Source organism: Fusarium phalaenopsidis (genome assembly GCF_050370095.1).
Source record: "Fusarium phalaenopsidis strain FUZ10S chromosome Unknown contig_32296, whole genome shotgun sequence".
NCBI lineage: Eukaryota > Fungi > Ascomycota > Sordariomycetes > Hypocreales > Nectriaceae > Fusarium > Fusarium phalaenopsidis.
This window is the reverse complement of record NW_028145408.1, coordinates 706,805-734,800: the sequence shown is the minus strand read 5'-3', so window position 1 is coordinate 734,800 and position 27,996 is coordinate 706,805. Positions and strand designations below refer to the sequence as shown.

The window sequence follows — 27,996 nt, the reverse complement described above, 5'->3', positions numbered from 1 at the left end:
GAAAAGTTAATCGCATCCAGCTCCAGCATCTGCTCCAGCACAACCATCCGATCCAAAGTCACCACAGCCATATGACCCATAACCAACAGCCCCAGAACAATAATCAGATCCAGATCCTCCTGCGGCAGTGCTGCTGGATCCCACGCCGCAGTCGTCTGCTGAACTGCTGCCGCGTCGTGTCCCGTGTCCAAGTTCGAGGTCTATGCCAGCGTTAAAGGCGGATGAGCCTGTTGTGACGAGCTTGACTTCCTCCAGAGGTCCGGTGAAAAAGGGCTCCTTTTCTTTTCCCTTGGGAGATGGCTTGGATGTGTCAGTGGGGCTCTTGTATAAAGAAGACATGGAGTGCATCCTCTTGATAATAGCCTCACTGTCAAACTCCTTCTCGGGTGTATCCTTTCTCCTGTTGCTCTCCTTCTTCTTGTCGTATCGCTTATTCTCAACCTTTCGGAACTGATCCGTGAAGAGGATCCACGCCTTGTATAGGTTTCTCGGGTCCAGCATGATCTTGGGCATCGTGACGAGCAGGAGCTTAAAGAAATTGCCCAGCGTCCTCATGGACTCTTGGAGTTCTCCTGTTCGGTGCTTGCGGAACATGTCGACGGCTATCATGCCGACAAAAGCGAGTAGCATGAGGCCGAGGATCGCGTAGGAGAAGACGAATGTTCGGATGTCATTGGGGTCGATGGACCAGGGATTTCCGCTCTGGGAGGGGCCGACGGTGTTTGGGACTAGACTCATGGTGACTTGGAGTGAATTTCGTCTTCGTGATGAAGAAATCGAACTTTCGAGTTGTTGTTATTGTTTGAGAGTATTTGAGAGTCGAGTTGACGATGGTGATGGAATCTCAGCCATTACACAACAAAAGATGACAAGTTGGGGAACAGGGCAAAAGGACAACATGCCATCTATATAAGTCACCTTGATAAGAGTCATCGTGCATGAGAAAATCTTGACCTTTAACTTTTGCAAACAATGAAGTTATCAACATGCATTGCGTTCTGCAGAAAGCTTGTCCTTGAATACTCCCGCGTGGAGTTTCATGACTCAGTTGACTTACATAGAGTCCCGTGACTTGGAAAGCCAAGTAATCTGTGTGAGAACTATGTGAATTTGGGTTCAGGCAAGTTAGAAAGTATAAAAGGCTTACTTCCTCGTTCCCGAGTTTAATTCACGCATGTTATTTGTCGTTGCTGTAGTCGTTGTCGATGGTAAACAAAACACTCTCGTTAGAACATCATAAAGAAAGAGGGGAGATGGAAACTGTCACAGCAGTGTCAAGCAACTGGCGAACGGTAACAAACAATGGGATCACCAAACAAAGCATCTGCCGCCAGAGGCGGTGATGATTCACCATCTCCCTCTCCATCACTTCGAACTTCATCTCTCCTCCGTCGTGTTGGTTCTGTGAGAGCGCACAGAAACGACCTCTCTGAGCGCCTCGGACTCTTGAGAATGATGAGTACGTATGTTCTCGCGCATATACCGAGATGTACTGACATTCAAGACCCTTCGAGCGCCCGCAGGAGGAGTAAATCCAACCCACAGGTCGCTTCGCCGCCAACCACGCCGCGGTTTCTTGTCCAAGAACCGCCTTCTCATCGCAAAGGGCTTCCTGCTTGGGACCGCGCCTTTGATGCCGTCTACCACAGCAGAAGCAGCCACACTCCAAGCTTCTCCGACACTCTTACCAGCTTCTTCGAGGATCACGGACGTTCAAGACCAGACTCAGGCTACTTTCGCCTTCCAGGCGACATCCGCCTCCGAATCTGCAACCTCATCCTCCCCGTCGTCGATCATCCCGTGCGTCTAAACCGCCTGTTCTTCACCCGCGATGTCTGGCGAGAGGGAGACCTCGCAGCGCCAACCGACGCTCTCCTCCCTCTAGCTCCGTACCTCCAAGTCTCGTTTGCCTTTCGCGCCGACTTTCTCGTGGCGTTCCTCCAGAGCGTCACGCTGCATGCCGTCTTCTCGCCCTTTGTGGGATGCAGGGTTAACCCCCTCGCCACGACCTGGCTGAATCGCTATGGACCGTATGCGCGGAGCATTGCTGTCGAGGTTGACATGTCGCGTTTGGGTTGTGGACCGACAGATAGTGCTATCTGTCTTCTTCCTGATTTCGAGCATGTTGAGGATCTTGTCTGCGAGTTTGTAGACTCGCAACTAAGACGAGAAGAGTCTCTTCCTCTTCAGAGTTTGATTCTCCTCTGTCGACGCTTCTATGGCCGTCGCGGCCCTTCACTTTCAAGACCAGGCACAGGACGTTCCAGCGGGGCGAGCAGTAGCAGCAGAGCCAACTCAGCCGAAGACATGAGGTTCCAGTCTCCCTCGATGTACGCATCCATGGACGAGCTCATGAAGCAGACGACCGAAGAAACCGTGTCGAGTCCGTTCGAAACACCGATGCCGTCGCCGTTGCCACAATCAGAGTACTGTCCAGACTCGTACCTCCTTTTCTGCAACCACATAGTCCACCTAAAGGGACGAATCAATTCCCTACGGATGTGTGGTTTCGACGAGACGTACACGACGCGGTTCATGACGACATTGTTCTCGGATGCGAGCAGCGGACAGGCATACCGGGTAGCGCCCTCGACGATATGGCCTAGACTAAGCGGGCAAAAGTCCTGTCTGGACGCCGGAGACGGATACACAATACTAGACGATCACCAAGTCCAATCAGCTTTGAACGCCCCAACGGCACTCCGCCCCTGGGAAGGATGCGTACAGCTCCCACCCCCCATCCCCGACGAAGAAGGAAACCCCAGCCTCCCGCCCATTGTGGGAGATCTACAAAGGCTGCGGAGTCCATACGCAAGGACAGTCACCAGTCTATCCGAGCGGACATGCGATCAAATGCTCAAGGAAACCGGACTTGGAAATGGATCAGACAAGAATAGATTTCTACGGTTCATGAAAAAGTACGGCAAGAAGAAGAAGCAGAGGACCCTCACGAGGGAGGCTTCTGCGACGCTGTGACGAGACACATGAGACAAGATAGATAGAAAAGAAGCAGCAATGCATCTAGGTCATTAGGACATTGATATGGGAGCATATGATACCCTCATCAAAGCGCGCTCAATCAATCATGGACGCGGGTACTGATTCTTTCCCCCTCAACCAACTCTCTTCTTTATGTGTGGGCGCAGCACCACGCCCATCATCTATGCATTCATGCCATCAAGAACCCTGTTATTGTTTCTGAAGAGACTATGGCTTGTTAGCACTTGAACATCTGAACCAAGGCCATTACTCACAATAGCAAAGCTGCTCCTCGACCGGATCCTCTCTCCAAACAGCACCAGCACCCAAGGGATAAGCGTCAATCCGCTGGCAATGCCACCTAGGACACAGCCAGCGTTCTTCAACCCGAGATTGCCAAACATGATGCCAGTAATCACCGGGAACGCCCCGCCGAGTACGTTGCGGCAGAAACTCTGAGCAGCAAGCGCCGAAGAGGCGTAAAGGTGATACGTATCAGCCAGGTAGTTAAACGTGGCTAGATACACCGAGTAAATGCCCCAATTGGCAAGGCCAATTCCAATGGCAATCGAGTAGTGGCTTGTACTCGTCGGGCTCAAGAAGGCAGCAAACAGCCCGGCAGGAAGTAGAAGAGACGTGATGCAAGCAAAGTACAATCGCGCCTCAGGAGCATCCGCTGGGAAATGCTTCCTTATAAACAGCCAAAACTGCGACACAGACTTTTCATCATCCTGTCCTTGCCATAGAGGATGCTTCATCAAGTTCTCCTGAAGAATGCCAACCACGGTCGCGATGATCGCTGACGCCATCATGGCAATGTAGACACGACTCGACATGTCAAAGTTTGCAGCGTACAGATACGGCACAACGGCAAAGGACAAGTAGAGAACGCCCCATGAAAATGCAGCCCAGAGGGAAAAGCAGAAAACGACAGGCTCCGTAAACAAGAGGTAAAAAGGTCGCTTCACCGACGTTGCAATCATCTGGCCCAGAGGGGGGCGTTGCTCGTCTGCGGCCACTAGCCATCGAACCCGTTGTAGACGTCGTGCCCTGGACTGGATGCCATTGTACTCGAGTTCCGTATGATGGCCAGGGTTGGTCTTGATGGTCGACGTGGATGAGCTGGCGCTTGTCTCCTCTGGTGTGTTGGTAACCCAAACTCCATAGGCGCCCGCCTTTTCCAACTCTTCGTACCACTCATTCAGCTTCTTGGCCTTTCTTGACAATAACACAGAACCTCGAGTCTCTTCAAAGAGAAAGAGAATGGCAATCAGCAACAGACCATCCATGATGACCTGATGCCAAAATGACCACTTCCATGCCAAGGTATCATCAGTCAGCCCCTTTACAAAGGCAGCCGAAACCAATGGTCCAGCACCAGTTCCGAATAGAACTGATCCACTGAATAGCGCCATGGGGGTGTTTCTTTCCTCCTTCTCCCAAAGATCAGCGAGGACTCCTCCAACGACCGAGCTGAACACGGAACCTCCGACTCCGACAAAGAAACGGGCAATCAGCATCCCAGCAAGATTTGGCATCACAGAGCAGACGGCCTGAAAGATGACATAGACAAACCCAGCAAAGACAAAGACAGGCCGTCGACCCCAAATCTCAGATACCGGAGCAAGGACCATGGGAGCAATGGCAAACCCCATGCAGAAAGTTGTGATTCCAACAAGAACGGCAAGGTGTGAAGCCCCTAGGTCCTTGGCCATTGCGGCTGACGGAGGAGAGTAAGCTCCCGCAGTATATGCTGTAAACATTGTAGCAATACATGACAACGCCAGCAAAATGTTCTTTCGTGCTGCCGGTAACGTAAAGGGTGATGTGTATGGCCTAAGGTCGGGGCATGGTGGGAGTTCCTGGGAATCGGAAAGGCCTGCCTCTTTTGGTAGTGGCGGTGTTGGCAAGACGGTGTTGAGGGTTAGATATAGGTAAGTGATGGGCTCGTCTTCGTTGAGTTTCGGCTGTGGTGTCCTAGATGGAAGTGTTCCTTCGATACTGATTTCGAGATCGCCAGGATCTCGATTCCAAGTGCCGCCGTTCTGACTGGCGTCAATATCTTGAGCCATGTCTTCTGTTGAAGTCTTTTTAGACTTCTTTTCGTGTGGATCTTGGAGTTCCTCGCCGAAAACGATCGTTGTAAGTCCTGACAGTTCGAGTTGTCACAGGACAAGATCAGGGAGGAACAGACAAAGATATAGGAGGAGGAGGAGAGACGAGGAACAAGAGAAAAATGCAGTGGTCCAGTCTCCGGGGGCACAACTCCGGCATTATCAATGCTGGGGTAGCGGGAGATGAGGAAAAGAGAACGGGATCTCGACGGGAATAATCTCTTCCTTGGCACTGGATCCGCCCTCTCCACGCTGGACCGCGAGTACGAGGCCAACGATTCGCTTGTGCATCAGCTGCCGAGAGACGCTAGTGCAGATTCTGTGCACCCGAAGTGGCATCAAGGGTGAGAATCCCCATTGCGGCGCGGCACTGAGATGGATGGTAGGCTGCGAGGGAGGGACTGAGCGTCATGGTTGGTGTTGACGAGGGATTGCCACCAGTCTTTCAACAGACGTCTGATGATATCGAGCATGTCTCTCAACAGAAACCTTGAACAAAAAAGCAAAGGCGATAGTTCCCGGGCAAGCATCCTAATTTGACATGCCGCCGCCCTACATGGACATGTTGCATCATCCGGCATCCCTCCCGTTGTCAGCAACAAGACCCGACTCCCGTTCCCGGGGCTGGCGCTTTCGGGAATAACCTGGACGTGACGTTGGAGTCGGCGCCAGGGACGCCAAACGGCTAGTCTAGCCCTCTTAGTGGCATCCAGACCTCTTGGCTTTCGGGCGCCATGACCAGCATTCTCGAGCTTGCCCGGGGAGTTACAGCTCTTCGCACATACCCGAGGAAGAAGGACAATGAACTGATTGGGCGTCGGGAGCATCTCCAATCAACGGCTTGTGCAGAGAGAGCATGTCGTCAATTCCACCATGCCACGAGGAACCAACAGTTTGCAGCTCCGAGAACACCAACTTTCCTTGGCGCAACCCGACAAACCTGCACGCTCAGACGCAAGTTCGGAAATGAGGGGTAGGGGTGATGGAATACGGGATATTTCCGACTATTACCGGGGCGCCATCTCGCCAACAAAGATCTTAGATTCGAGGATCTCGTGAGAGGTGATGGGGTTGGTTTCGGCTTTGTTTCCCCACCATTTCCGCTTCGGATCTTGACCGCATGGAGGTGCGGAAACCAAGGGTTCTCCGGATTCCCGCATGGAGTAGGAATGGGGTAGAAATTGTCTTGATTTCAAATCACCTTCGTTGTATGTATCAGTTTATGGGAATGAAGGTTCCATTGAGGTTGAAAGAAGGTGACAGATCTGAGTATCACGTGATCAACCAGATGGCCACCTTTCAGCTCACTCTGGCGAGCCCGTTCTACAACTGGGAATTCCTAATTTTTGGTGTCTCGAAGAAGTTGGGTACAGCATACTTGGTGCAACAACTATTCCTGCTTCTGTATCAATTCGGAAATTCGTGTTGCGCATGGTGATACCTGTCCTTCATGTTCATCACACCTGTCGGAGTGGCTCTCACACCCTGAGGCTCAACTCCGGTGACGAATTGAGATTACGGAGCAAAAGGAGGGAAATTCTTAGTGAAACTAGAGAAGAGAAATCAGTCTATTGTCTGACCCGTATTGTGGCATCATGACTAACTAAAGGCCGTAGCGTTAAAATTCGGCTCCAAATCCCGAGCAATCCCCATCTCGGGTCCCATCCCGTGCTTTTGTACGTAGTCGTCGCTCCTTCAGTCGACATCGTCCACACTCGTCTTTGCGTTTTCTTCCTCTTCATACTTGGGCCCCAACTTTTCACCCGCCTCCTTGAGAGCTTCTTCACCGTCAAAAGTGCCGTCATTCCCGGAGATGGAGGCCTGGGCCGGCTCATGTAGAGACTCTTCAGCACCCTCCTTGAGCGTCCCATCCTCATTGACATAGTCCTTATGATACAGCGTGAAAAGGATGACGAGGTACGTCTCCTCGGTCTCCTTGTTCCGCAGGACGTATCTGAGCTGATGTGAGCGTCTTCGGCCGGACCTGAGACGAGGGTAAACGAAAACGGCGTAAGAGAGATATCCATAATAGGACCGTACCCTCTACGGCTCTCTGAGTCGCAGGGACGTAATCAACAAGGGGGTTGCGCATGGCAGAACCCGAAAGCCAGGAGAGGGATATATCTTACCTGAGTGCTTGACCATCCCAGTACTTCATTATGGGTAGCTGGAAGCCGGGCAGCTTCAATGCGAGGTTGGAAAAGTCCAGGTAGGGGTTGAAAAAGTCGAAACCGTACGTCTTGTCGTACTCAAACACCCACTTCTCCTTGCTGTCCGCCCTCAAAGCCCACTTCATACGGGCCTTGTTGTCAAGAGGAGCGCCAATGTCCTCACGAGCCTTGAGACCAGCTTCATCACCGCCTTCTTCGAACCAAAGGCCACCCTTGGCTTTGTCATGCTCACCGGCGCCCACGTGGATGGTGTTGAAGGAGCTCAGAGCCGGGCCATAAAGAAACGGCTTGTCAGCGTAGGCATCACCCTCCAGACCAGGATCGATCCACCAGCGCACAATGCTCATGGCAGTCCCGAAGCCAGGAGGAAGACGATCACGAATCGGGTGATCAAAGTCATTTCCAAACTGCAAGTTGGCGCCATTGATCCCAGTGCCCTCGTCACTGGCAGGCTTCTTGGGGGTGAAGCGGAACGAGATGCTGTACTGGTCCTGGTTATAGGCGTGAGGCTCCGTTGAGAAGTAGGCCGAAGTCTCTGGTGAGTTCCGAGGTAGGCCCTTATAATCCTGGATGCGGACGTTGAGCTCGATGTCAGCGAGGTTGCTTTTGATGACCATGGGCTCGACTGTGTTGACAAGGACATCGACCTGCTGCTTTGCGTCGTAATCGGGACCGGCCGTGACCCGAAGGACGTAATTGTTCTCCGCCATGTTTTCCGCCTGCTGTATCTGTCTGCCTGCGACTGCTTGTCGCTTTATCTCTATGTGTTGCCCTTGGACTTCGTTCTATGGCTCTGGCTAAGAACAAGGTAAAATCTTTCAATGACGTATGGACCGACCGCTAATCGACGATAGTAAGAGAAAACACAATAGACAAGGTATAAGAAAGAACACAAATGAAGAAAAGAATCCCTCGCGATGCCGTCGCGTTGATGTTGATAAACCGGAAAGTGGCACTGATAATGGTCTTATAAGTTGATGACGTGAGGGCTTTTTCAAGCCGTGAGTCGCCAGCACATGCCAAAGAGCACCATCACTGGCTCCATCACCAACAAGCGACGGCCACTAAATTTGCTCCGCTCGAGACGGGCATTTCTCCCAGCAAAAACTTGTGCATGAAAATCGCGGACAAATAAGGGACTTGCCCGCATCTGTATCCTTTCGATTTTGCTGGATCATGGCGTGTGCGCCGGATGCAGACATCATCTGGCAGATGCAAGCAAGCTGCAGCCTTCAGATTCTCTGCCTTACAGTGGACGAGATGTCCCCAACGGCTGCAACTCGACACGCTCACCGCCGCGACGCGTCTTTCGTTGGCGGTGCGGCCCCCATGCTAATGCTTCCATATGGAATTCACCGCCAAAGGAGAGGTGGCTGTGGCGCATAATCACCGGAGAACGACTTCATTGAGGAGCATCGGGATGGCTGCCCTGGTTTGTGCCTGAGGCTGGATCGCCTCTGTTAGATTGAGGGCTGCCACGTGACGCCCCACATCGCACCTCCTCAAGCGATGGCTGATCACTCATGAACTACACGTCATTCAACAATGAACAACACTTGATCATCTTCATCTCCATCACCAGCTGCAATGTATTGCGTAAGGCTCACTCAATTCTGGCATTGCATGCCCCTTTTCTTCTACTACGCATCCTCACTCCGTTTCGTATGGCCCACGGATAACATCCCGCGACACGACGACAGGGATACGCCTTCAGACTCCCCTCACCCATACAATGCGAGAACGGGAAGGTTAACATATGTTCGAACTGACCAGTTGACAGGTAATCCTGTCCTGTAACCTATTAACAAGAACTTGCACACTCTATACCCCAAACGCCAAACCGCACTGCCCTCATTACAGACTCTGAACCAGCATTGTCTCACTGTCGCGTTTCCAAACCTCATCACTCATCTCGGGGTACCATCACCGCCGACCCCGATCGGGTCTGGGCAATGTGCGCCTGCGCATCAATCACTACACCATGTCAGCAAATCGACAACAACAAGCATGTCTTGGGTCTGGACCTGTCGGGTGCCAACTTACACTGCATGTCCATCTTGGACCTCGAAACGAAGTAAAAGTCTGCGTTGATCTTGTCCTCGTCTAGGCCGTCTGGATGACACGAGCAAAACTCAAAGTCGGTGCACAAGGGTACAAGATCTGGGGTTGACAGTCGACTATCCCGAGGCGTCATTGGAGTCCAGTCCTCCGCCAGGATGTCTCTCTCATCATCAACGGCATCATGAACCTCGATGGATTCCTGGGGGGCCAAGTGGCACCAAGATCCAGCATGCGAGAGCCTTTCGTCCCTTGGGAGGTGAGAGGGCCGGCCACCATCGTTCCAATCAACCCGACTGTTTTGAGGGGCCGGAGCCCGCCGTCGCTTACGGGATCGGGGCTCTGAGTGATCCCCGCGTTCCCGGCCAGCTCTTGGGGAAGACGAATCGATCTTGGCCGGTACTGGATCTGGGAACAGGTGTGGATCACGTGACCATGACACTTTACCACCAGAGCGAGGACGAGCGTCAACGTCACCCATGTGGTCAGCCCCATTCGAGACGGTTGTGCGACGACGCCTATGACCATCGCCGAGATTGCGCTGCTCGGCTCGGCCTGAGGGTAGCGACGAGTGCCTAACCGTTTCACGAATCTGCTGGTGGCCGAGCCGTGAGGCATGGTCCAAGGCCCGTTTGAGTTCAGGTGCCGGCAGGGACTGAGGGAACAAGATGAATTTATGGTGCGACGACATATTGTCGTTGTGGATGATGGGGTGGAACTATGCCAGGTGTCTGGATGCGATATCAAGTCGTCAGCCGAGGGCGACGACGAGGAGGTCCCAGTGTGAGTTCTACGAAGTCCTAGTGGGACTCGAGAGACTCTTGGGGGGTATCAAGTGATGCAAGTCAATCAACGAAAAGGGGTGGGATATTTTATGGCTGTGGATTGATGATTGGAAAGAATGAGGATGGAGAAGGGAAGAGATGGGAAGAACGGGAGTCGAGGGGGGCAGAGCTGGGCTTTATGCCAGAGGCCCGGAGGTCAAGTCCCCCGCGGAGCCAATCAGCTTGCCGCGCTCTCAACCTCACACAACCTCACCCCAGCCTACCCTCCCATCCAAGTTCTCATTGCAATTCTTCACTCGTTCTCGATCGTATCTCTTTTCGGGTTGAGCAAAAATGGCGTGCAAAGGAGCCTCAAGAAGCACCCTGCCCTACTACGTCCTCGACCACTCCAAACTCTCTGCGTACGCTCGTCGTGGGCGATTCTCAGGTGCCATTCATTACGAAGCCCGTTTACCAGCTATCCGCCATTTCGTGCGTTGCTTTCGAGACCACGATTGCCGCCTTCTGCGATTTGGCGAACTATGATTTACTTGGCTGACCTAGGTTGCCTCTTGGTCACCTTGGTAAATGCTGCTCGAAGTGGGAGGCCTAGGTCATCCACCCCTCCTCCCCCTATCTTTGGTGTCCACCCCCATCCCAGTATACATGTTGCGCCCGCGGAGTGGGCGGCGGAATGTGAAGCTGGTTTGCTGTATTGAATGAAGAAGTGCAGTGATCCATGGATCCATCTTCCATCTGGGGTTGTCGGGGGGTGATGGCGCCGGTGGGTCTTGTCGCTCGTGGGTGGGCCCGCGGGAGAAGGCCGGCGGTTTGATACATAATCTTTAGCGGGCAGCACCGCAATGGAGCATGTACCATGGGCTGGGCTCAAGCGGGTCTTGACGCGAGAGAAAAGACCCACCCCGGTTCTCCGGCCGGTGAGGTCCAAGCATACATCGACTGCGTGTATACGTACCGCAAGAGACGATGCGACACAAGAGGTTATCGACAGTGAATCACTGTCACTAATCCCGGCTCCTGGTCAACTGAGCACATGGTGTAATGAGAGATTCGTGGGGAGGTGTCAATTGTACATCACAGTTCGTAAGAAATGATGACTACCTAGTCGTAACGCCCGGGCATGGTATGGCTCGTCTGCTACTTAGAACTTGAAGAAGGAGGGGGCGCAAAAGCCAACTGATGCGATAAAATATGCAGGTGTCTTTGCTTCGGTGTTGGATCTAGGGTCTGGGTGTGCGTAGTCCTAGATCTCTAGGTAAGGAAAGATACCCAACCCGGTCCGTAAAACCCCATGACGCAGCATCCGGTATCCATTACTCTCATCTTTCAAGGCTCAGCCGAATCCACGGCTGAGCCTGCGGTGCATCAGTAGAGGCCACCCCCCCACCCCCGAGTCAAGGCAAGAAAAAGCAGCAAATGCAGGGGTGCACCGCCGCCGCCAGGTACAGAAGCGGTACGTATTGCTGCTGTACTGTCAGCCTTGAACACATGCACACGCAACCTCGATTTTTTTTGGTCTCAAAGATTTGGCTGCAGGTTGACCATTATCATTTTAAGTAAGAAGCGTAACGCCCTGCACGCAAAGGGACCTCCAAGGATGCACACTGATAGTAACATTGAACCTTGAAACCTGGTGATCTTGTTAGATTGTTAGATTGTTAGGTTGTTAGGTTGTTAGATTGTTGGATTGTTAGAGTAGGTATGCAGTCCAGGATCTCTCCAAGTGGGGCGGTTCTAAGCCAATAAAAAAAAACATTCTAGGAACCCTCCGATGAGATATACTTCCAGTAAGATTCTGCTCCTCTTCTGAAGCAAGTATTTCTTAACTGCATGACAGACCCATAAATTATGACAACTCAATGACCGACAGACGTTGCGTCGACACTCGATTTCGGTATCGCGTATTGATCACGTCGCCTGAGGAGAGTGCCCAAGCAGCTGTCAAAGCATGTTGGTTTTTTTACTCCCTCTCTTTTTGGAAGAGCCTTGCTTCACCAGGCATCCATTCGCCATTGCAACAGATCAAAGCGGTCTCTTCAGACGGTTCACCAATCAGCACCTACCGGATAAACCCATCCGGGAAGACTTGACCAATCTCAGCCTTGACGGCAGTTGAATCACTCAAGCAGCTTCGAACAATGGTTATTTGTTCAACGCTTTTGCATCTTATCAGACCACTGGCCGTCATCTCTTGGCCATCCTCCAGGGATTTCAAGTCTCTTCTTTTGTCTCCGCGGCTGAAATATGAGGCCGCTCTGAATGTTTAGGAATTTGATTGAGGGAGACACGTGGCTGTGCTCCCTCACTAGCCACATCTCTTCAATAATCCTGGCCTGACGACCAGGATGGGATCCAGATCCTTGCAAGGCTGCATCATCCCATCGTCTGCCCCAACAAGAGCCGTTTCAACAAATGCGTCATCATGTACGCATTTCATCCCTCAAATTTTCTCTCATCACCAGAAAAAACTGCATCTGTATTGCCAAAAGTTAAAGCCTAGCAAGTCCGGTTGACCCGGCACATTCGGAACCTCATGATCGGCACCTCGTTTGGCGAATGGATACTCATCCGCCTGTCTGTTGCCTTCTTTCGTTACGCTCCTCTTATTTACATCTTTTTGATCCTGCTGCTGCCTCTTGTTGCGCCCTTTTCCATCGCCTTCCCGCCTATTTGCGTGCTTCTCGCGGCGTTACTCGCCGAGGGGATGTTTTATGCCTTCATCTATCGACCGTACCTTGGACGACTTAAACGGAACGCCGTTCACCCGTCACCGTTGTCGCGCGAAGAGCGGAGGGTGTTGTTTGATCGGTGCTTTAGAAACGTGCCATCTCCAGAGAGTTATCTGACGTGGTGGTTTCTGGGTGCTGATCCTGATGATATTCGACGGGACAACATCAAAGAGTTCCTCCTCTGGGCTTTCTTTGAGCGAGGTGATGGTTCCGTTGATGAGCCAGATGAGGCGGTGGATGAAGAGCTCGAGCAGTACGTGACTCTGCTTGAGCAACGACTTGGACGACAGTTACCCAGCGGTCGAGGAAACGTCCAAAGTCTTCGTCTCACTTTCGACAAGATCACGACAACGTATCGTGGCCTCGCCTGGTACGTGATCGTCTTCTTCGTCGATCAACTCACACATCTCGCATTCCTCTGGCACGGCTTCGAGTACTATCGTCGTCCTCGATCATCTGCCATTCGAGTATTCCCTCCGCGTCCGCAAGAGTTGTGGCCGGGCCGGACATCCCCCTCCTCTCAGCTCAGCTACTGGTATCGCCCTCATACGGCCGAGGGCCAACTGCCCGTTGTCTTCTTCCATGGTATCGGAATCGGGCTCTGGACTTATGTGCGTTTCCTTGCTGGTCTCCACAAGACGGACGATAAGAAGAGAAGTGTCGGAGTCATCGCCATTGAGATTCTACCCATTTCTTTCCGCCTCACGTCTGCCATCCCAGACAAGGCTGAGTTCTTGTCCCAGATGACAGCGATCCTGGACTACCACTGCTGGCAGAACGTCACGCTCGTGTCGCATTCATACGGGTCCGTTTTGACAACCCACATGCTGCACTCACCCAGCCTGCAGCATCGTGTTCCCTCTGTGGTACTCATCGACCCCGTCACAATTATGCTGCACCTCCCCAATGTGGCGTACAACTTTACACGGCGCAGGCCTAAGAGGGCCAATGAATGGCAGCTCTGGTACTTTGCAAGTACCGATCCAGGTGTTGCGCTCTGCCTGGGACGACACTTCTTCTGGCGGGAGAATATCCTCTGGAAGGAGGAATTGCTGACGTCTTTGGGAGACAACGGCTTCAAGAGGGACGTCGCAGTGACCTTGGCTGGCCGAGATCTCATTGTCGACACTGCTTCGGTCGCGGAATACTTGGAGGATGATGCCGAGACTTGTGTGGAAGGTGATGAAGGTGGAGTACAAGTGACCGTGTTCCCGAAGCTAGACCATGCGCAAGTGTTTGACGACGCTCCGAGTCGCAAGACCTTGATCCAAATGGTCCGGTCGAGATGTAAATCGGGAGGGCTGGCACTTCCATAGTTGCAACATTGGTAGAGTAACCGATAGACAAACGCTTGCAAGAATACATACTATATCAAGCCTTATTTACGCGACTTGACCATGTCGCCGCCCCAGTCAGTTAAATCAGCTCGTATAGGAGTTGGCCCGCTTTGAATGACGAGAAAGACAACATCCTCGTCTGTCTCATTCTTGATCTGATGCTCGGTCCAGGCTGGGACAAAGGCAAAGTCCCCGGGTGATAGCTCGTGATTTTTGGGGTCAGAGTCCACTGACTCACTAACGGCCAAGATACCATTTCCAGAAACAGCGTAGAAGATAGCGTCTACAAGGTCAAAATGAGGTTTAAAAACAAGAGTGAGGGGATTACCTTGTTCGCTGTTATGACGGACGGTTGAGTTTTGGTGAGGTCGCGCCGTGAGGACTATACTGCGTGAGAACTGATGCTTAAATACCATGAGCCTAGATGCGCTCTCAAGTGCTCACCTGATACACACATCCTGTCGCATTTCCCAACGATGGCTGGCCGCTCAATAACGGGCCCTTCAACAGTCGGGTGAGTCGGCTCAAGCTGTTTGGCCCGGGTTATGTTAGCAGAGGCGGGCATTATCATCGGAAGAATCTCCGAGATAAGCGGAAGCAACGCGCTCATCATGGGTAAGTTGGTGTAAGTTGTTTTGACTGGTGTAACGGGCGATGCAGGTGAGACACATTCAAGGTTCGAGGCGTGTGGATTAGGTTGTTGCCGTGAGATTGTGAGCGGAAGGATTAAGATGTTATTATGAGCCTCTCAGTCGCTGAGTATTAAAGATATGGCGCAAAATGAGAAAGGAGGCGAAAGATGAAGGTATTCCCATGTGGTGATGAAACCCAGATGACGTCGACAAGTGGCTCACGAGACTGCGATCGACGATACGACGGGCGAAACAACGGCCTTGGGGATGACACTCAAGACGCAATAGACATTATGTTGGACCAAACCAGAGATCAGGGCACGTTGCAGGGACGGGCGGGATGACCTGATGACAAAGGGGCAAATTTGGTGTTTGTTGTTTTCGATGGCGGCGCTTCGAGATGTCCAGCCCAACGCCGTTTAGTTGGGTACGTACCAGCAACCGAGGCGGCGTTAAACTGCAGCATAATAAACATGGCACAGCATAACAGTTGACATAAATAATACTGAGACCATTGTGCAAGTCTCCACATAATATGCGTTCTTATTTTTGGACAGGTTCGTCAGCGTTAGGTGCCGGCGTCGGAGCCCGCAGGTGCCGACCCCCGCTATATTGCCCTACGTGCATCCTCCCGTGATATCACCACCTCAGCTTCACCACACTTAAACAAGAATCCCCCTCGCTTCTGCCATCTTGGCATCCGGGAATAAACCCTCTTCTTCCCTAGAAAAGATCGCCGCGGCCCTACTACAGCTCCCATCGTCACCTAAAAATGTCGGATCCCAGCGACGCTACGTCCGTGCCCCCTGGACCATCTGCGATACCTCAGTCTGTGACGCCGAGCCTTTGCCCAGACTTGCTCGGGGAAGGATCAAACCCCACCGGTAGGTTTCGATGCGACGCTGCTTCTGATTGGGGTCTATCTCTTATCACCAGCTAACCCGTTCAGTAGATGACGGGAATCCATCAGAGTCGCATTCATCAGCATCCGGGGTCTGCCTCCTTCTGGATCTTCCCTCAGAGCTCATAACCACCATCCTCTCTTACCTCTCGCCTTTGGAGCTCATAGGTGTATCCGAAACATGCCGCGAGCTTCGAGAGCATGCGCTATCCGATGTTCTTTGGCACCCTCTCGTCCAGGAAAATGTCCCTGATGTGACCCTCACTGGCCCTCACCCATGCAGCAGCTATTATGAGCTCTATGTCGCTCACGACCGCCTGTGGTTTCTCCCCCGCCACAAGATCTGGTTCTGCGATCGCGATCTCACTGGAAGGGTCATGCTTGTCCGGTATGACCCTCGCCGTGGATGCATCGAGGGCTACCAACTGCTTGCGGCCCGTGGACGGCCTGACTATTTCCAGTGGGAAGGCCACCCCAACGTTGTGATCCACGACTTCAACCCTCAGGTCAAGCTTCACCTTGACAAACCCATCCTTCAATTTCATACCAACGTGGAGACGGACGTGAGCAGGTTCTTTAGCCGCCCTGATGCGAACCGATATGCGGATGAGATGCCCATGGCGCTGGAGGATCGTGTCGACGGCATGTTCAGCAACTTTATGCTCGCACGCGAGCTGGAAAGGGATATAAGCGAAGAGATGATTTCAGAGCGCTTCCCCTACAGCCAAGTATGGCCACCCCCTGCGATCCCTTCAGATCATCGCACTCGTGGTCAACCAAACTTTGTCGTCACCGGCTTGCCCTTCTCTGCCCCGTACGACAGGCCGAAGCGAAGGGACGAGGTATCGGAAAAGTTGTTTCACATTCGCCAGTGGATGGAGATGGCGGGCGGCATGACTCGCCTTGGTCGGGCTGCTGGGTTGACTGGTATCATCAACGTCCTGCGTGAGTTGCATCCAGCAGCTGTTGGCGGTTTACCTGGGATGCATGTTGGTGAAGAGTTGATCACGTATTCGACACTCGACCCGAAGCTTTATACGCCGACGCCGTTGAAGCCGTGGAGGGGGATCTATGCTGGCGACTACAGCACCCACGGATGCGAGTTCTTGCTCGTGCATCAGCCGGACGATGACGACGATGAGCTTGTGACAGACGAAGCGCTAGGTATTGTCCGCTTTGAGATAGAATCGGACCAGGAGTGGGAGAAAAGAAAAGCCGTGGCTCGCACCCACAGAGGACGACTAGAAGCCATCAAACTAACCGGCGACCCCAACGTACCACGCGGCGAAATCTCGTTTGTTGCAGAGGATCTCGGGCCAGGAGGTTTCGTCGGCGAAGCGAATGACCCGCACTTTGGCGGTGCGAGGATCGTCAACAGCAGGGGGCACGTCTCCGACACGGGCTTCACCTCAAGCAGTTATATCGACGGTCAGCTCATCCTCGTCAGCCATGACCGGTTGGCTCACCATTGGATTGAGTTCGGGCATGTGAGTTGCTTTCAGAGGGTGGACATTGATCAGTTTTTGAGCGTGTGAGCGGGATTGTATTGACTCGGTGGGATGGTCACAAACACGCAATCTCATGTGTACTCGTTGATCGTAAGTGGTATGGGGAGGTTGAGGGCAAGTCTCTAAGAGAATGCTGGTCAATTCAAGGCCCCACGAAGAAACGATTCGGGCTGTAATAACATGTAATTAATGAAAATGTCTCAAGTACTATGGCCGTGTCCTGTATGAATTCTAATCCTAGGGGTGACTGGTCTCGTTTATCAACTCGTAGGCTAACTAGATATGGCGACTATAAACGGCTCCGTCGAGTCTGACAATGCCCATCTTCCTTATCCCTCTCTTCTGATAGCTAATCACCCATCATCCTTCATGACTGTCTCTTCGCCTCAGCCCTCTGCTGTCTAATAGTCGTACTGCTAATCTTTGCCGCAAAATCCTCCGTCTTACTAACATCCCCCTCTCCAACCTCTATCGCATCCAACACGTCAATCTCAAACACCTCCAGAGGCCTCCACCCCTTCTCCGCCCTGCGATCGTTAATCGCTTTCCCTCCGCTCCGCGTCTCTGCGGAAACAACGATGGCGTCGGCGTCTTCCTCGTGGATTGGTGGGCCGAAGGGGTCGCGAAGGATTATGCACCGGACGAGGATCCTGCCGTCGCGGAAGGAGGCTACTAGTTCGCCGGGTTTGGATGTTGTTGGGGGCTGAGGGGCTGTTGTATCGTAATCTAGGAGTGTGCTTAGGAAGGATAGAACTGTTTGTACACGGTCGTCCCAGGATTGAAGCTCTTCGGCGTATTTCTTCTTTGCGAGGAGCTCGTCGCTGGATATGCCGATGATGAGGGTGCACGTCTCGGTAGACTTTTTATCCGGGATTGCCAGGAGGAGGGCAGAAGCGTGGAGAAGGAGCTTGTGACCAGGGTGAAGATGGTCAAACGTTCCACCCAGGCAGACGGTCTTGAAGCCTTTCTGGAGGTCTGATGATAGAGTGCCAGGCTCTGTCGTCAAGCTGATGCCGCCCTCGATGGCCACGAGCTGGCTCTGCGTAAACGTCTGCTTTCCCTCTGCGAACTTGAGAAACAGGGATAGCAGCTCGTAACCCGCTTCGCAGCTTGGATGATAGACCGTCTTCCAGGGTCTCCTCTTTGTCGCAAAAGCAGCGATATCCAACACAGCAGTGCAGTTGGCCTCATACCCGCCATCAAAGTCCAGCTCATACCGTCTGCCATGGTCATGATCAACAAGAACAACTCTAACATCCACACTCCCCACCCCAGCGCCAACATCAACGGGAATATCCTCTTTTGCGCAAATGACGGAGACGAGGGTGTACAGCCCCGCGAGGAGGGACTGCGCCGTGGACCAGCGGATAGACTTGACGCGCGGAGCTGGACCCTCTAGGAGTGGGAGGGCGAGGGCGATGGCAAGGGTTTGAGGCGTGGGGGAGGATTTGAGCTTGAGGAGTAGTGAGGTTAGGGTGTCGCGGTATGCGGCGGAGAGTGTTATAGGGGATGAGGGACGGGGCGGTGATGGGAGGAGGAGGAGGGAAGGTGTAGATGACATGATGGGTGAGGTTTACCGAAGTTGGGTCTAGGCGAAGGAATGGCTCGTTCTAGAAACTTGAGTGCAAGAAAGTGACAGAGAAGAGGGTGCCTAAATGAGGAATTGCACGTCTTGTTCAACACATGATGAGAGGTCAAGAGTTGTTGCTGTGACAGAGGTTCACTGCGGATTGAAGCCGAGGTTGTACCCCGCTATTATCATTACGTGTACTTGCATGGCATTCCTTGGGTTCAACGCTGTAGATACAACCAAGGAACAAACTATGGACAATACACTTTAAACATTGCTTGTTTAGACTCAGGTTCAGAAGTTTGTAGGTGTGATTGCTAAAAAGCCATTGGCTGGCACACAGATTGCATAGGCAAAGGCACAAGCTCGGAGCCAATTTCTTGGTATATTTTGCAAAGGGTATCACAGAATGATCCAGAAGATTGCAACCCATCAGACTCTATACCTAGAGCATCTCGTGCTCCAATTCAGATACAATGCATGTTCATCAAGATATCCCTTTTGACTTCCCGCGTCTGTACCCTGGACCCGGCCTTTTTTTCTCTCCTCTCTCGTGGCGTGATCCGGTCTGGGCCAGAGCTTGGCTCAGCGTTGGCCGTAGTTTTCCCCTTTTAACTGTTTTTTTTTCGTGTGATGCGTCGGTGGTTGTTTACTTGGACTTGGCCTTTTCAGCCTGGGCTTGCTCGTAGATCCAGTCGTTCAGACCAGCACGGTTTCTAAACCATCGAGTTAGAATCTCCCACAACAAAAAGTTACACCAGTGATTAGCTTACCGTGCAATCTCAAGAGCATAAAACTGCATCCTCGGCACAAAAATAGCCGTATCCTCCTCATACTCAACCTTGGGACTGTTCCTGACCATGGTGCCAAAGTTGTAGTCGTCAACCGTCTTCTCATACGCCATCATGAACTTGCGCCAGCGCTCCTTTCCGGCCTTGCTCTTCATCTCGTCCTCGTTCACGGTGGCGGCGGGGTCGAACTCGGGAAAGGCCTCCTTGAGGTGCTCCATGATCTCGTCGTCGATCTTTGTCAGGCGGAGGGTGGAGCCGCGGACGCGCTCGAGGATGGCCCAGTAGGTTTGCATGTGCTGAACGGCCTTGACGGCGAACTGCTTCTCGATCTAGGAAGTGTCAGTTTGCTGTTTTCCATCTGTGGTGGTGGGTGCCTTACGTCTTCGTTGTTGCCGGCGTTTTCGGCGTCAAAGTTCTTGGGGATTTGCCCGCCGGCCATGCTATCGAGGGGATCCATCTTGATGTTTTAGCTGTAGCTCAGCTTGTGCGTGTAATGATAATTGAAGGTGAAGCTGTCGTTCAAGTTGTCGTTGGGCAAAAACCTTGAACGTGGGGCAGATGTTTGATGGAGGGGCAGAGGAAGAGGAAGATGTGGGGGGATGATATCAGCGCATAGTGCATGCGCCTGTTGGCACTGTTCGATTAACACTGTACGGATAGTGCCTGCCAGAAGTTGGTGGATGCTTCAAGCTTCTGGTAGCAAACTCCAGCATCATCTCGTCTTGCCTCCCGCTGTCACATTTCTCTCGAGTCTGTTGTATCTTATACATTGAGTACTATCAATTTTGATAGGAGACCTCCTCGTCGCATCTAGTGATGTGACTTTAGCTAGCAACAACAGTCGCCCAGGTCAAAGAGTTGCGAACATCACCAACAACCTCATCTTTGTACACCATCTGCAGAAACACCAAACCATAAAAGACTCATGCCGCATTTCATGGTCAAGATTGCTATTCAAGGGGACATCAATTAATCTCGCAGCTACTTACACATCTTTACGTTCAATATCCTCATGCGCCATTGAGTGTCATCAACACAGCGTTGTGCATTTCACTTCGTGATCGCTACCCACAGCTGCAAGGGAAGAGGTTGGTCTGCCTGACAGGCATCTCCGGATACATAGCCCTAATTCGACCTATCAGATTTTCTACATAATGTGGTTGAGGTCAAGCGTGCCTTCAGTGCTCAAGCAAGGGGCTGCAACACCACTGCCAACACCACTCAAACTAATAACCTACTGACATCGGGTCGGCTCGTTGGGATTTCCAAGCCCCCGAACTTTTCACCAAAAGCATCAATATTCCCCAGTTCGGCAGGTCGCCAGCTTGGGGCTTCTATCCTCCCACTTCCGTGTGTGATATCACCGTTGGCAGCCTGAACAATATTTCCAACTCGCTAACGCGAAGAACAATACTAACGCATCCTCATTATAGTCTGTGCGCAACTTCAACCTCAGTTTGGCAACATGACATCCATGTCATTGCTTGATATTGTTCTTTGTTCTCCTACTAACCCGGGTAAGATATTTGCGTCGTCATGTGGGCTACTGAAATGTCTTTCATCGCGCTTCAACTTGTGCTCTTCATGATTTTTATCTTTGATCTGGATTGAATTGCTTCAGATGTCAACTGTTGAGATTCTTTGCTCTTGACAAGATGCCCGATATCGACATAGCTAACATGGATTCTCAAGCTCCTATCAACATGGACTCTCACATCTCCAACCCTCCAGCTCGACAGGCCGCCAAGTCATCATGGCGACAACTCTTCCTCTTCACCAGAAAATCCCACACAGGTGCCCTCATCGCCGCCCTAATAGCAGCCGCCTTCACAGCCGCCTTCAAGACCGTCCTAGCCGTCATCCTCGGCAAGATCTTTGATGTCATCGCCGGCTTCGGGAACGGCTCCCTCAGCAAGTCTGAAACTTTGTCCGACATTTCCATGTGGTCTCTTGTTCTTCTCGGCCTTGGAATCGGCAACTGGATCGCTAGTACCGCTTTCCTTGCACTCTGGGTCGTCTTTGGAGAGTTGCAGGCTTGCAGTGTTCGGCGGGACATGTTTGCTAGTTTGTTGTCGAAAGATATGGCTTGGTTTGATGCGCAAACGGAGGGCATTTCTAGTCTTCTTGTTCGGATTCAGACGTGAGTAACTCTTTCGTCTACCGTTGATCCCGGACTGACATGTTTGGTAGACAAACTCGAGAACTCCAGCTTGCAACATCTCAAGTTCTAGGCCTTCTCGTCTGCGACCTCATCACATCCCTAGGCTCCCTCGGAATCGCCCTCTACTACTCTTGGAAACTCACATTGGTACTCCTGGCTACCCTACCAATCTCAGCCATCATCCTCTCGCTCGCCACACAAAGACTCGAACCCGCCATCCAAGGCCAAAAACGAGAAATGGCAGCTGCTTCAAAGTTTGCCGTCGCTTCTATCACGGCCATCGATCTCGTCAAGGTGTTTAACGGGTATGATCAAGAGGTGTGGCAGTACTATCCTGCCATCAAGGCAGCGGCGAAGCATTACCTCGTTCAAGCACAATGCAACGCGATACAGATGGGCTACGTCGCCTTCTGGGTTGTAACAATGTTTGTCGTCGGATTTTGGTATGGCGTTGTTCTTGTCAATGATGGTCTTCCGCCGGGCCATGTGTTGACGACCTTTTACGCCACTCTCACATCGTTCCAGGGCATCGAAGCTCTGATGCCGCAGTGGTTGGTCATTGCAAAGGGCATGTCGGCTGGCGGGTTCCTGTCGAGTATCACGTTAGATTTGAGAGGCGGTCAGTCTGTCAAGACCATGACTGGCTCGTTGAAGCCAGAGATTTGCAGCGGTGATATCGAGCTCAACAACGTGAGATGCATTCCCCTTGACAGCTTCTATCTTACGAGTACTAACTGAGTCTAGGTGAGCTTCGCATACCCTTCAAATCCAAACCAAAAAGTGCTGAACCAGTCCAACTTCTTCTTTCCTGCCGGAGAATTAACTTATATTGTCGGGAGGAGTGGTTCTGGGAAGAGTACACTCGGCAACCTCATAGTCGGCTTCTACGAAACAGCAACTGGCCAAGTTCAAGTAGACAATCACCCCCTACGAGTTCTTGATCGACAGTGGCTACGCGAGAACATCACCTTGATTCAGCAATCCAGCATTCTTTTCAACGAAACATTCTTCAAGAACGTGGCATTCGGGCATCGTAACCCCGATGAAGCGACGCGATCCGAGGTGATCAGTGCCTGTGACGCAGCACTGCTTCAATCTACACTTGCAACACTTCCTGAAGGAGTTGATACATATGTCGGCGCTGATGGCTACAACTTGAGCGGCGGACAGAAGCAGAGGTTAGCACTCGCCAGGGCCCGACTTCGAGATCCTCCTGTGCTCATCCTTGATGAAATTACGAGTGGTTTGGACCAGGTTAGCAGAGCTCTCATCATGGACGCTATCCGAGACTGGCGACACGGCAAGACGACAATCATTATTACGCACGATGTGTCCCAGATCGAGCCTGATGATTTTGTCTACGTGATGGACAATGCGTCTCTTGTCCAGGAGGGCTTCAGGCGAGACTTGGAACGACAAGTTGACGGCGTCTTTGCCACGCTTGCATCAATCATGCCAGGCGAACCAGAGACGCCAATAGAAATCACCATCACATCCCCTGAAACACCAATCTCGCCGGTATTTCCTCTACCAACAAAAGCATCGAGACTCTCTCAGTTGCTTGTTGGAGAACTAGAGAGACGGTCTCTCGGCCCGGCCCCAGCCGGCCTATCACGACCTGTATCACTGGGAGCAAGCACAGCAGCAGCCCTCCGACTCAAGACAGCTCAGATCTGGGAATCTGAGACTCCCCTGGAGCTTGAACGGCCAAAGTCGGTAGCCATCAGCTCACCGACAGCGATATCTGAGAAGCACAGTATAGTACTTAGGAGTCATAGCAGCATGGACGCCATCGATGCTTTGGAATCGGCAGACCTAACAGTCGATGAGCCGCGGTATCTGTTTGGAGGAGTCGACCGTCGCAAGAATAGGTCGAAACTCAGGCTGGCCAGGATCGACGAAAAGACTGCTGCAGATGGCACCGGCAGCGAGGCTGAGGACCTCCCTCCGCCAATGTCTCTGGTGGCCATTCTGAAAACCGTCTGGCCCGCGCTCGGATCTCGACATCGGATCATTCTCATCCTTGGAGTCTTGACGTGCTTTGTTGGAGCTGGAGCTATCCCTACGTTTGCATATTGCTTCGCACAGCTTCTGGGAGTCATGTGGTCGCCCGGAAACAAGTTGGCCGAAGGACGGAAATGGGCCATCTATCTCATCATCAACGCCATCGCCGATGGACTGTGCACTGGTGGTGGTCGCTATCTCCTCGAAGTCGTCGGCCAAGCATGGGTCAACACCATTCGTGTCGAGGCACTCAAAAGAATCCTCCGACAGCCCAGGCCATGGTTCGACAGATCGCGCAACTCTCCCGGTCGCATCAATGAGTGTCTGGATAGGAACGCCGAGGAGATGCGCAACATTGTCGGCCGGTTCGTGCCCATCGTCATCGTTGTTACTGTCATGATCTCGGTGGCCGTCATCTGGGCGATGGTTGTGTCTTGGAAGCTGACTCTCGTGGCTCTCGCTCCTTTGCCGGTCGTTATGGGCTCCGTCAAGGGATACACGATTGTGAGCGGAGAGTGGGAGGCGAACTGCAACAAGGGGGCTGAAGATTCGAGTGCGACTTTGACAGAGATCTTTCTCAACATTCGAGTCGTAAGAGCGCTCACGTTGGAAAAGTACATGAGCAACAAGTACCTCAAGACCGTTACTCACACTCTTGGCCTCGGGAAGAAGAGGGCGGGATACACAAGTCCCCTGTTTGGACTGTACCAGTCGCTCAACTATCCCCTCACCGCGCTCGTCTTCTACTACGGAACGGTGCTGCTGGCGTCTAAGCAGCAGATCACAGCAACGGCCGTGGTGCAGGTGGTGAACCTCCTCTTGTTCAGCATAGGCACGTCAACGAGCATCCTCAGCACGATCCCGCAGGTCACCATGGCTCAAGCAACTGCAGCTCAGATGCTGGGTTACGCCAACATGCGTGTGCCATCATCGGCAGAGAACCGGGTCATGCAAAAGCCAAGTACACCACTACCAGTGCAGTTCAACCATCTCGGGTTCTCGTACAAGCCGGGCTGTGAACGACCAGTTTTGCGGGGGTTGTCTTTCGAGGTGCATGCTGGAGATTGTCTGGCCATCGTGGGTCGTTCTGGCTGTGGCAAGTCGACCGTCATTTCGATGGTGCTGGGTCTTTATGAACCTTTGCAGCCTATGGTCCCAAGGGCGGCATCACCGCTCACTTTTGCTGGCATCTCGTATGCTGATGTCGATATCGAGCATCTCCGGTCGATGATGGGCTACGTGCCACAAACACCCTTCCTCTTTCCAGCCACCATCGCCGAGAACATCGCCTATGGTCTTGGTGAGCTCTCCCCATTACGACGGATCCATAGCCTCATGGCTGCAGCGCAAGCAGCTGGTCTTCACGAGTTCATCGTGTCCCTACCGGAAGGATACAACACAAGGGTCGGTGATGGTGGACAGGCGCTCTCAGGTGGACAAGCACAACGGTTGAGTATCGCACGCGCTCTAGCCAGGAAGCCACTCCTCCTCGTCCTGGATGAACCTACCAGCGCACTCGACGCAGAAAGCTCCAAGATGATTCGACAGACGATGCAGAAACTAGCCGACAAGTCGAGACGGAACCGTGGTGGAATGGCAATCGTGGTGGTGACGCATAGCAAGGAGATGATGGCGATTGCAGACCGGATCGTGGTGCTTGAAGACGGAGCCAAGGTTGAGGAGGGGACATATCATGGATTGATGCATGCAAGAGGGCCTTTTGCGCATTTGGTGGGTGGCGGAAGCTGGACGGGAGATGAGTCGTCGAGGGCTAGCGGTAGTGGCGGAGGATTTCCCAGTGTAAGCGGCGATGAAAAGTTGTAATTTTGAGGGTCGTGATAGCGGATGTCGTCGATATTAGTGGTGTTGAACAGTTTCCTTGGATATCATCAATCATACAATCATTGAATGATTGTCTCGAGTCGTTGCATCTTGTACCACCTTGATTGACAATGCAACATCCATCGGCACCGCATCCGTAGCGCATCTATAAATCGCCACCGTGTCGCTGGTTGCGTCTCCGTGGTGGTTCGCGCGGACTCACGGGCAAAGGGAGACGACCGAGAGAGGCCCCTTTCCTAATGTATTCCCTGGTCACGGGATTCGGGGGTCGGGATGCTGATGTAACTCCTCCGAAACCACTTAAGAAGAGGGAAGCCCCCGATACCCGCGGGGAAACCCACTTCCCGGATTAGTGATCTCCAGTCTCTTTCATACTTACAGTGACACCAAACAAAGGCCAGCGAGTACCAAACATTAACATCCATTCTAGGCTGCTCAACAATACGACCACTTGGGGGACGCACGTGCATTTTTTAATACATTCGATGCTGAGTAATTGATCTGCCTGCCTGGGGAAAGAGCGATTGGTTTACTTGTCGACGACGCGCCCTTTGATATCGGATGTTCAAGTCCGGACATCATCTCTCACCTTCACAACACACAGACACGTTCACATACTCGCTCAATCATATCAACGACAAATACATCCAATCGCCTAGATGTCAGATAAGCCACTTCCCGCCAAGCGGCGGGGCCGTCCTTCTTCAAACGCCCAAGACGTCGATGAAGCAACTCTCAAGGTAAACCCCCCCGTCAACAAAAATCCTCCGTTCCTTTCGGTGGATATTCAAACTTACACATACAGGCCCGTCGCGAGCGTAACCGTGAAGCTCAAAACATCTTTCGCAGGCGTAGACAAGCCGCAGAGGCTGCGCAGGCCAAGCGCGTGCGTCGCCTAGAAGAGGTGGTTGAGGAGATGAGCTCCATATTCATGGCTTTTGTCGACGAGGTGCTCGAGACCGAGGGGGTGCTAAAGAGTCAGCCCGTCCTCGTGGGGAGTCTGAGGAGGTCCATGGCTAGGATCTTGAAGTTGGCGCATGAGGTTGTTGGGCCGGATGATGGATGTGAGGGCGTCATGATGAGTGCGCTGCCGACGAGGGAGAAGAGCGATGAGGATGAGGACGAGGACGAGGCGATGGAAGTGGAGGGGAACAGAGAGGAGGAACCTACGAGGTCGACTTCGGAAACTTTGAGCACGTCTCCTGATTCCAACGACGACACCACCACAACTTCGGATTCATCGCAATCTTCAGCTCTAACCGTTCCCCCCAAAACACCACAACCAAGCTTCATGCTCCAAGACCACCCCTTCCTCAAACCCTCTCCCCCTCCACAGCCCTTTGCATTCACACCATCCACACCCATACCCATACCCCCTCAAATCTTTGCCAATGGCTGGATAGGAAATACACCAGCAACACCAATGCGCAGGATCGACTTTGTCCCCTCACCGTCTTCCCCTCTATCTCAGGACTCTTTTACGTACCGCCTCGCTAGGGCTGCACTCACAGTCGCATACCTCTTCCTCAGCAACGACCCGCACATCCGCTCCATCACAGCCCCCGAAGCCCGTCTCTTCAGCAACCCCCTCCGCGGAAAGGCAAGAGACGAGATGCTAACCCGCCTGCGCTGGCTCCTCGGCCCCGGTCGTCCCGAGATGTACCGAGTCGTCGACCTCCCCTACGGCCGCTACGGTCCCCATGTCTACTCGCGCGCCGAGCTCAACCCCCAGACTATAGAGGACGTCGGCTGGCCCTGGCCTTCAAAGCCCGCAGGTTCACAACTCTCCGGTCTAAGCAGATTCTTCAGCATCATCGGCGTCGAGAAGCAGCTCCTCGCCCTCGGCGCAAGGGTGATCGACCACGAGACCTTGGAACTCAACCTAACCAGTCCGCCATTCGCCCACTGCCTCACGGATCCCGGCGCGGAGCAACCCGCGAGCTGGAGCTTCGTCAACTGCTTCCCCTTCCCAGCCCAGCAGCAGCAAGCCAAGTCTAAGTCAAAGTCCGACATGACCATAGTGAGACTTAGCGCCGGAAAGCTCGTGTCAAGTCTGGCGCTAAGGGCCGTGTGCCTCATGAGAGGGCCGGGGTTTCCGAGGGACGAGATTGGGAGTGCTATCGAAGAAGCCATCATCACGATATGACAAGAGGTGGCATCAAATATAGATGATGAAGAGCGAGGAATTAGATGGAAGGCGTTGGAAGATCAAGACAAAGGATACTTGGATGGATCGGAATGACCAGGCTCATCTCAACTAAACGGGCTTCATGAAAGACAACATATTCAACACGGCATTTATTTATTAGGTGGCAGTGGAATTATTGATTGATTCCTTGGCTATTAAACAATCGCAACCTGTATATTGGTATCTTGGTTCCCTCTGTTTTGTCCGTCATAACGTCGTAACCCGT

General features: G+C 52.6%; 11 protein-coding genes across 11 annotated transcripts; 5 read left to right on the top strand and 6 right to left on the bottom strand.

Annotated features, from left to right (window-relative positions):
* Positions 1-6: 6 nt before the first annotated feature.
* LRP88_05824 (uncharacterized protein) lies at positions 7-738 on the bottom strand (the record flags this gene model as incomplete). Its single annotated transcript, XM_083242369.1, has 1 exon — positions 7-738. The coding sequence occupies one exon, from the start codon at positions 736-738 to the stop codon at positions 7-9; it is 732 nt and encodes a 243-aa protein (XP_083101305.1).
* Positions 739-1,452: 714 nt separating this feature from the next.
* Positions 1,453-2,976, top strand: LRP88_05823 (uncharacterized protein; the record flags this gene model as incomplete). Its single annotated transcript, XM_083242368.1, has 1 exon — positions 1,453-2,976. The coding sequence occupies one exon, from the start codon at positions 1,453-1,455 to the stop codon at positions 2,974-2,976; it is 1,524 nt and encodes a 507-aa protein (XP_083101304.1).
* Positions 2,977-3,161: 185 nt separating this feature from the next.
* LRP88_05822 (major facilitator superfamily domain-containing protein) lies at positions 3,162-5,051 on the bottom strand (the record flags this gene model as incomplete). The annotated part of the gene is made up of 1 exon (XM_083242367.1): positions 3,162-5,051. The coding sequence occupies one exon, from the start codon at positions 5,049-5,051 to the stop codon at positions 3,162-3,164; it is 1,890 nt and encodes a 629-aa protein (XP_083101303.1).
* A 1,737-nt stretch (positions 5,052-6,788) lies between these two features.
* Positions 6,789-7,974, bottom strand: LRP88_05821 (DUF1769 domain-containing protein; the record flags this gene model as incomplete). Its single annotated transcript, XM_083242366.1, has 2 exons — positions 6,789-7,047; positions 7,223-7,974. 2 exons carry the CDS (start codon positions 7,972-7,974, stop codon positions 6,789-6,791), a joined length of 1,011 nt encoding a protein of 336 aa, XP_083101302.1.
* Positions 7,975-9,167: 1,193 nt separating this feature from the next.
* On the bottom strand, positions 9,168-10,013 carry LRP88_05820 (uncharacterized protein; the record flags this gene model as incomplete). The annotated part of the gene is made up of 3 exons (XM_083242365.1): positions 9,168-9,238; positions 9,308-9,376; positions 9,653-10,013. 3 exons carry the CDS (start codon positions 10,011-10,013, stop codon positions 9,168-9,170), a joined length of 501 nt encoding a protein of 166 aa, XP_083101301.1.
* A 2,516-nt stretch (positions 10,014-12,529) lies between these two features.
* LRP88_05819 (uncharacterized protein) lies at positions 12,530-14,152 on the top strand (the record flags this gene model as incomplete). The annotated part of the gene is made up of 2 exons (XM_083242364.1): positions 12,530-12,595; positions 12,809-14,152. The coding sequence occupies 2 exons, from the start codon at positions 12,530-12,532 to the stop codon at positions 14,150-14,152; spliced, it is 1,410 nt and encodes a 469-aa protein (XP_083101300.1).
* Positions 14,153-15,577: 1,425 nt separating this feature from the next.
* On the top strand, positions 15,578-17,241 carry LRP88_05818 (F-box protein; the record flags this gene model as incomplete). Its single annotated transcript, XM_083242363.1, has 2 exons — positions 15,578-15,689; positions 15,758-17,241. The coding sequence occupies 2 exons, from the start codon at positions 15,578-15,580 to the stop codon at positions 17,239-17,241; spliced, it is 1,596 nt and encodes a 531-aa protein (XP_083101299.1).
* Positions 17,242-17,581: 340 nt separating this feature from the next.
* On the bottom strand, positions 17,582-18,775 carry LRP88_05817 (uncharacterized protein; the record flags this gene model as incomplete). The annotated part of the gene is made up of 1 exon (XM_083242362.1): positions 17,582-18,775. The coding sequence occupies one exon, from the start codon at positions 18,773-18,775 to the stop codon at positions 17,582-17,584; it is 1,194 nt and encodes a 397-aa protein (XP_083101298.1).
* Positions 18,776-19,433: 658 nt separating this feature from the next.
* LRP88_05816 (polysaccharide biosynthesis domain-containing protein) lies at positions 19,434-20,032 on the bottom strand (the record flags this gene model as incomplete). The annotated part of the gene is made up of 3 exons (XM_083242361.1): positions 19,434-19,500; positions 19,558-19,904; positions 19,955-20,032. 3 exons carry the CDS (start codon positions 20,030-20,032, stop codon positions 19,434-19,436), a joined length of 492 nt encoding a protein of 163 aa, XP_083101297.1.
* Positions 20,033-21,111: 1,079 nt separating this feature from the next.
* On the top strand, positions 21,112-25,601 carry LRP88_05815 (P-loop containing nucleoside triphosphate hydrolase protein; the record flags this gene model as incomplete). Its single annotated transcript, XM_083242360.1, has 5 exons — positions 21,112-21,150; positions 21,315-21,715; positions 21,766-22,426; positions 22,481-25,503; positions 25,559-25,601. 5 exons carry the CDS (start codon positions 21,112-21,114, stop codon positions 25,599-25,601), a joined length of 4,167 nt encoding a protein of 1,388 aa, XP_083101296.1.
* Positions 25,602-26,241: 640 nt separating this feature from the next.
* Positions 26,242-27,728, top strand: LRP88_05814 (uncharacterized protein; the record flags this gene model as incomplete). The annotated part of the gene is made up of 2 exons (XM_083242359.1): positions 26,242-26,322; positions 26,388-27,728. 2 exons carry the CDS (start codon positions 26,242-26,244, stop codon positions 27,726-27,728), a joined length of 1,422 nt encoding a protein of 473 aa, XP_083101295.1.
* Positions 27,729-27,996: the final 268 nt, after the last annotated feature.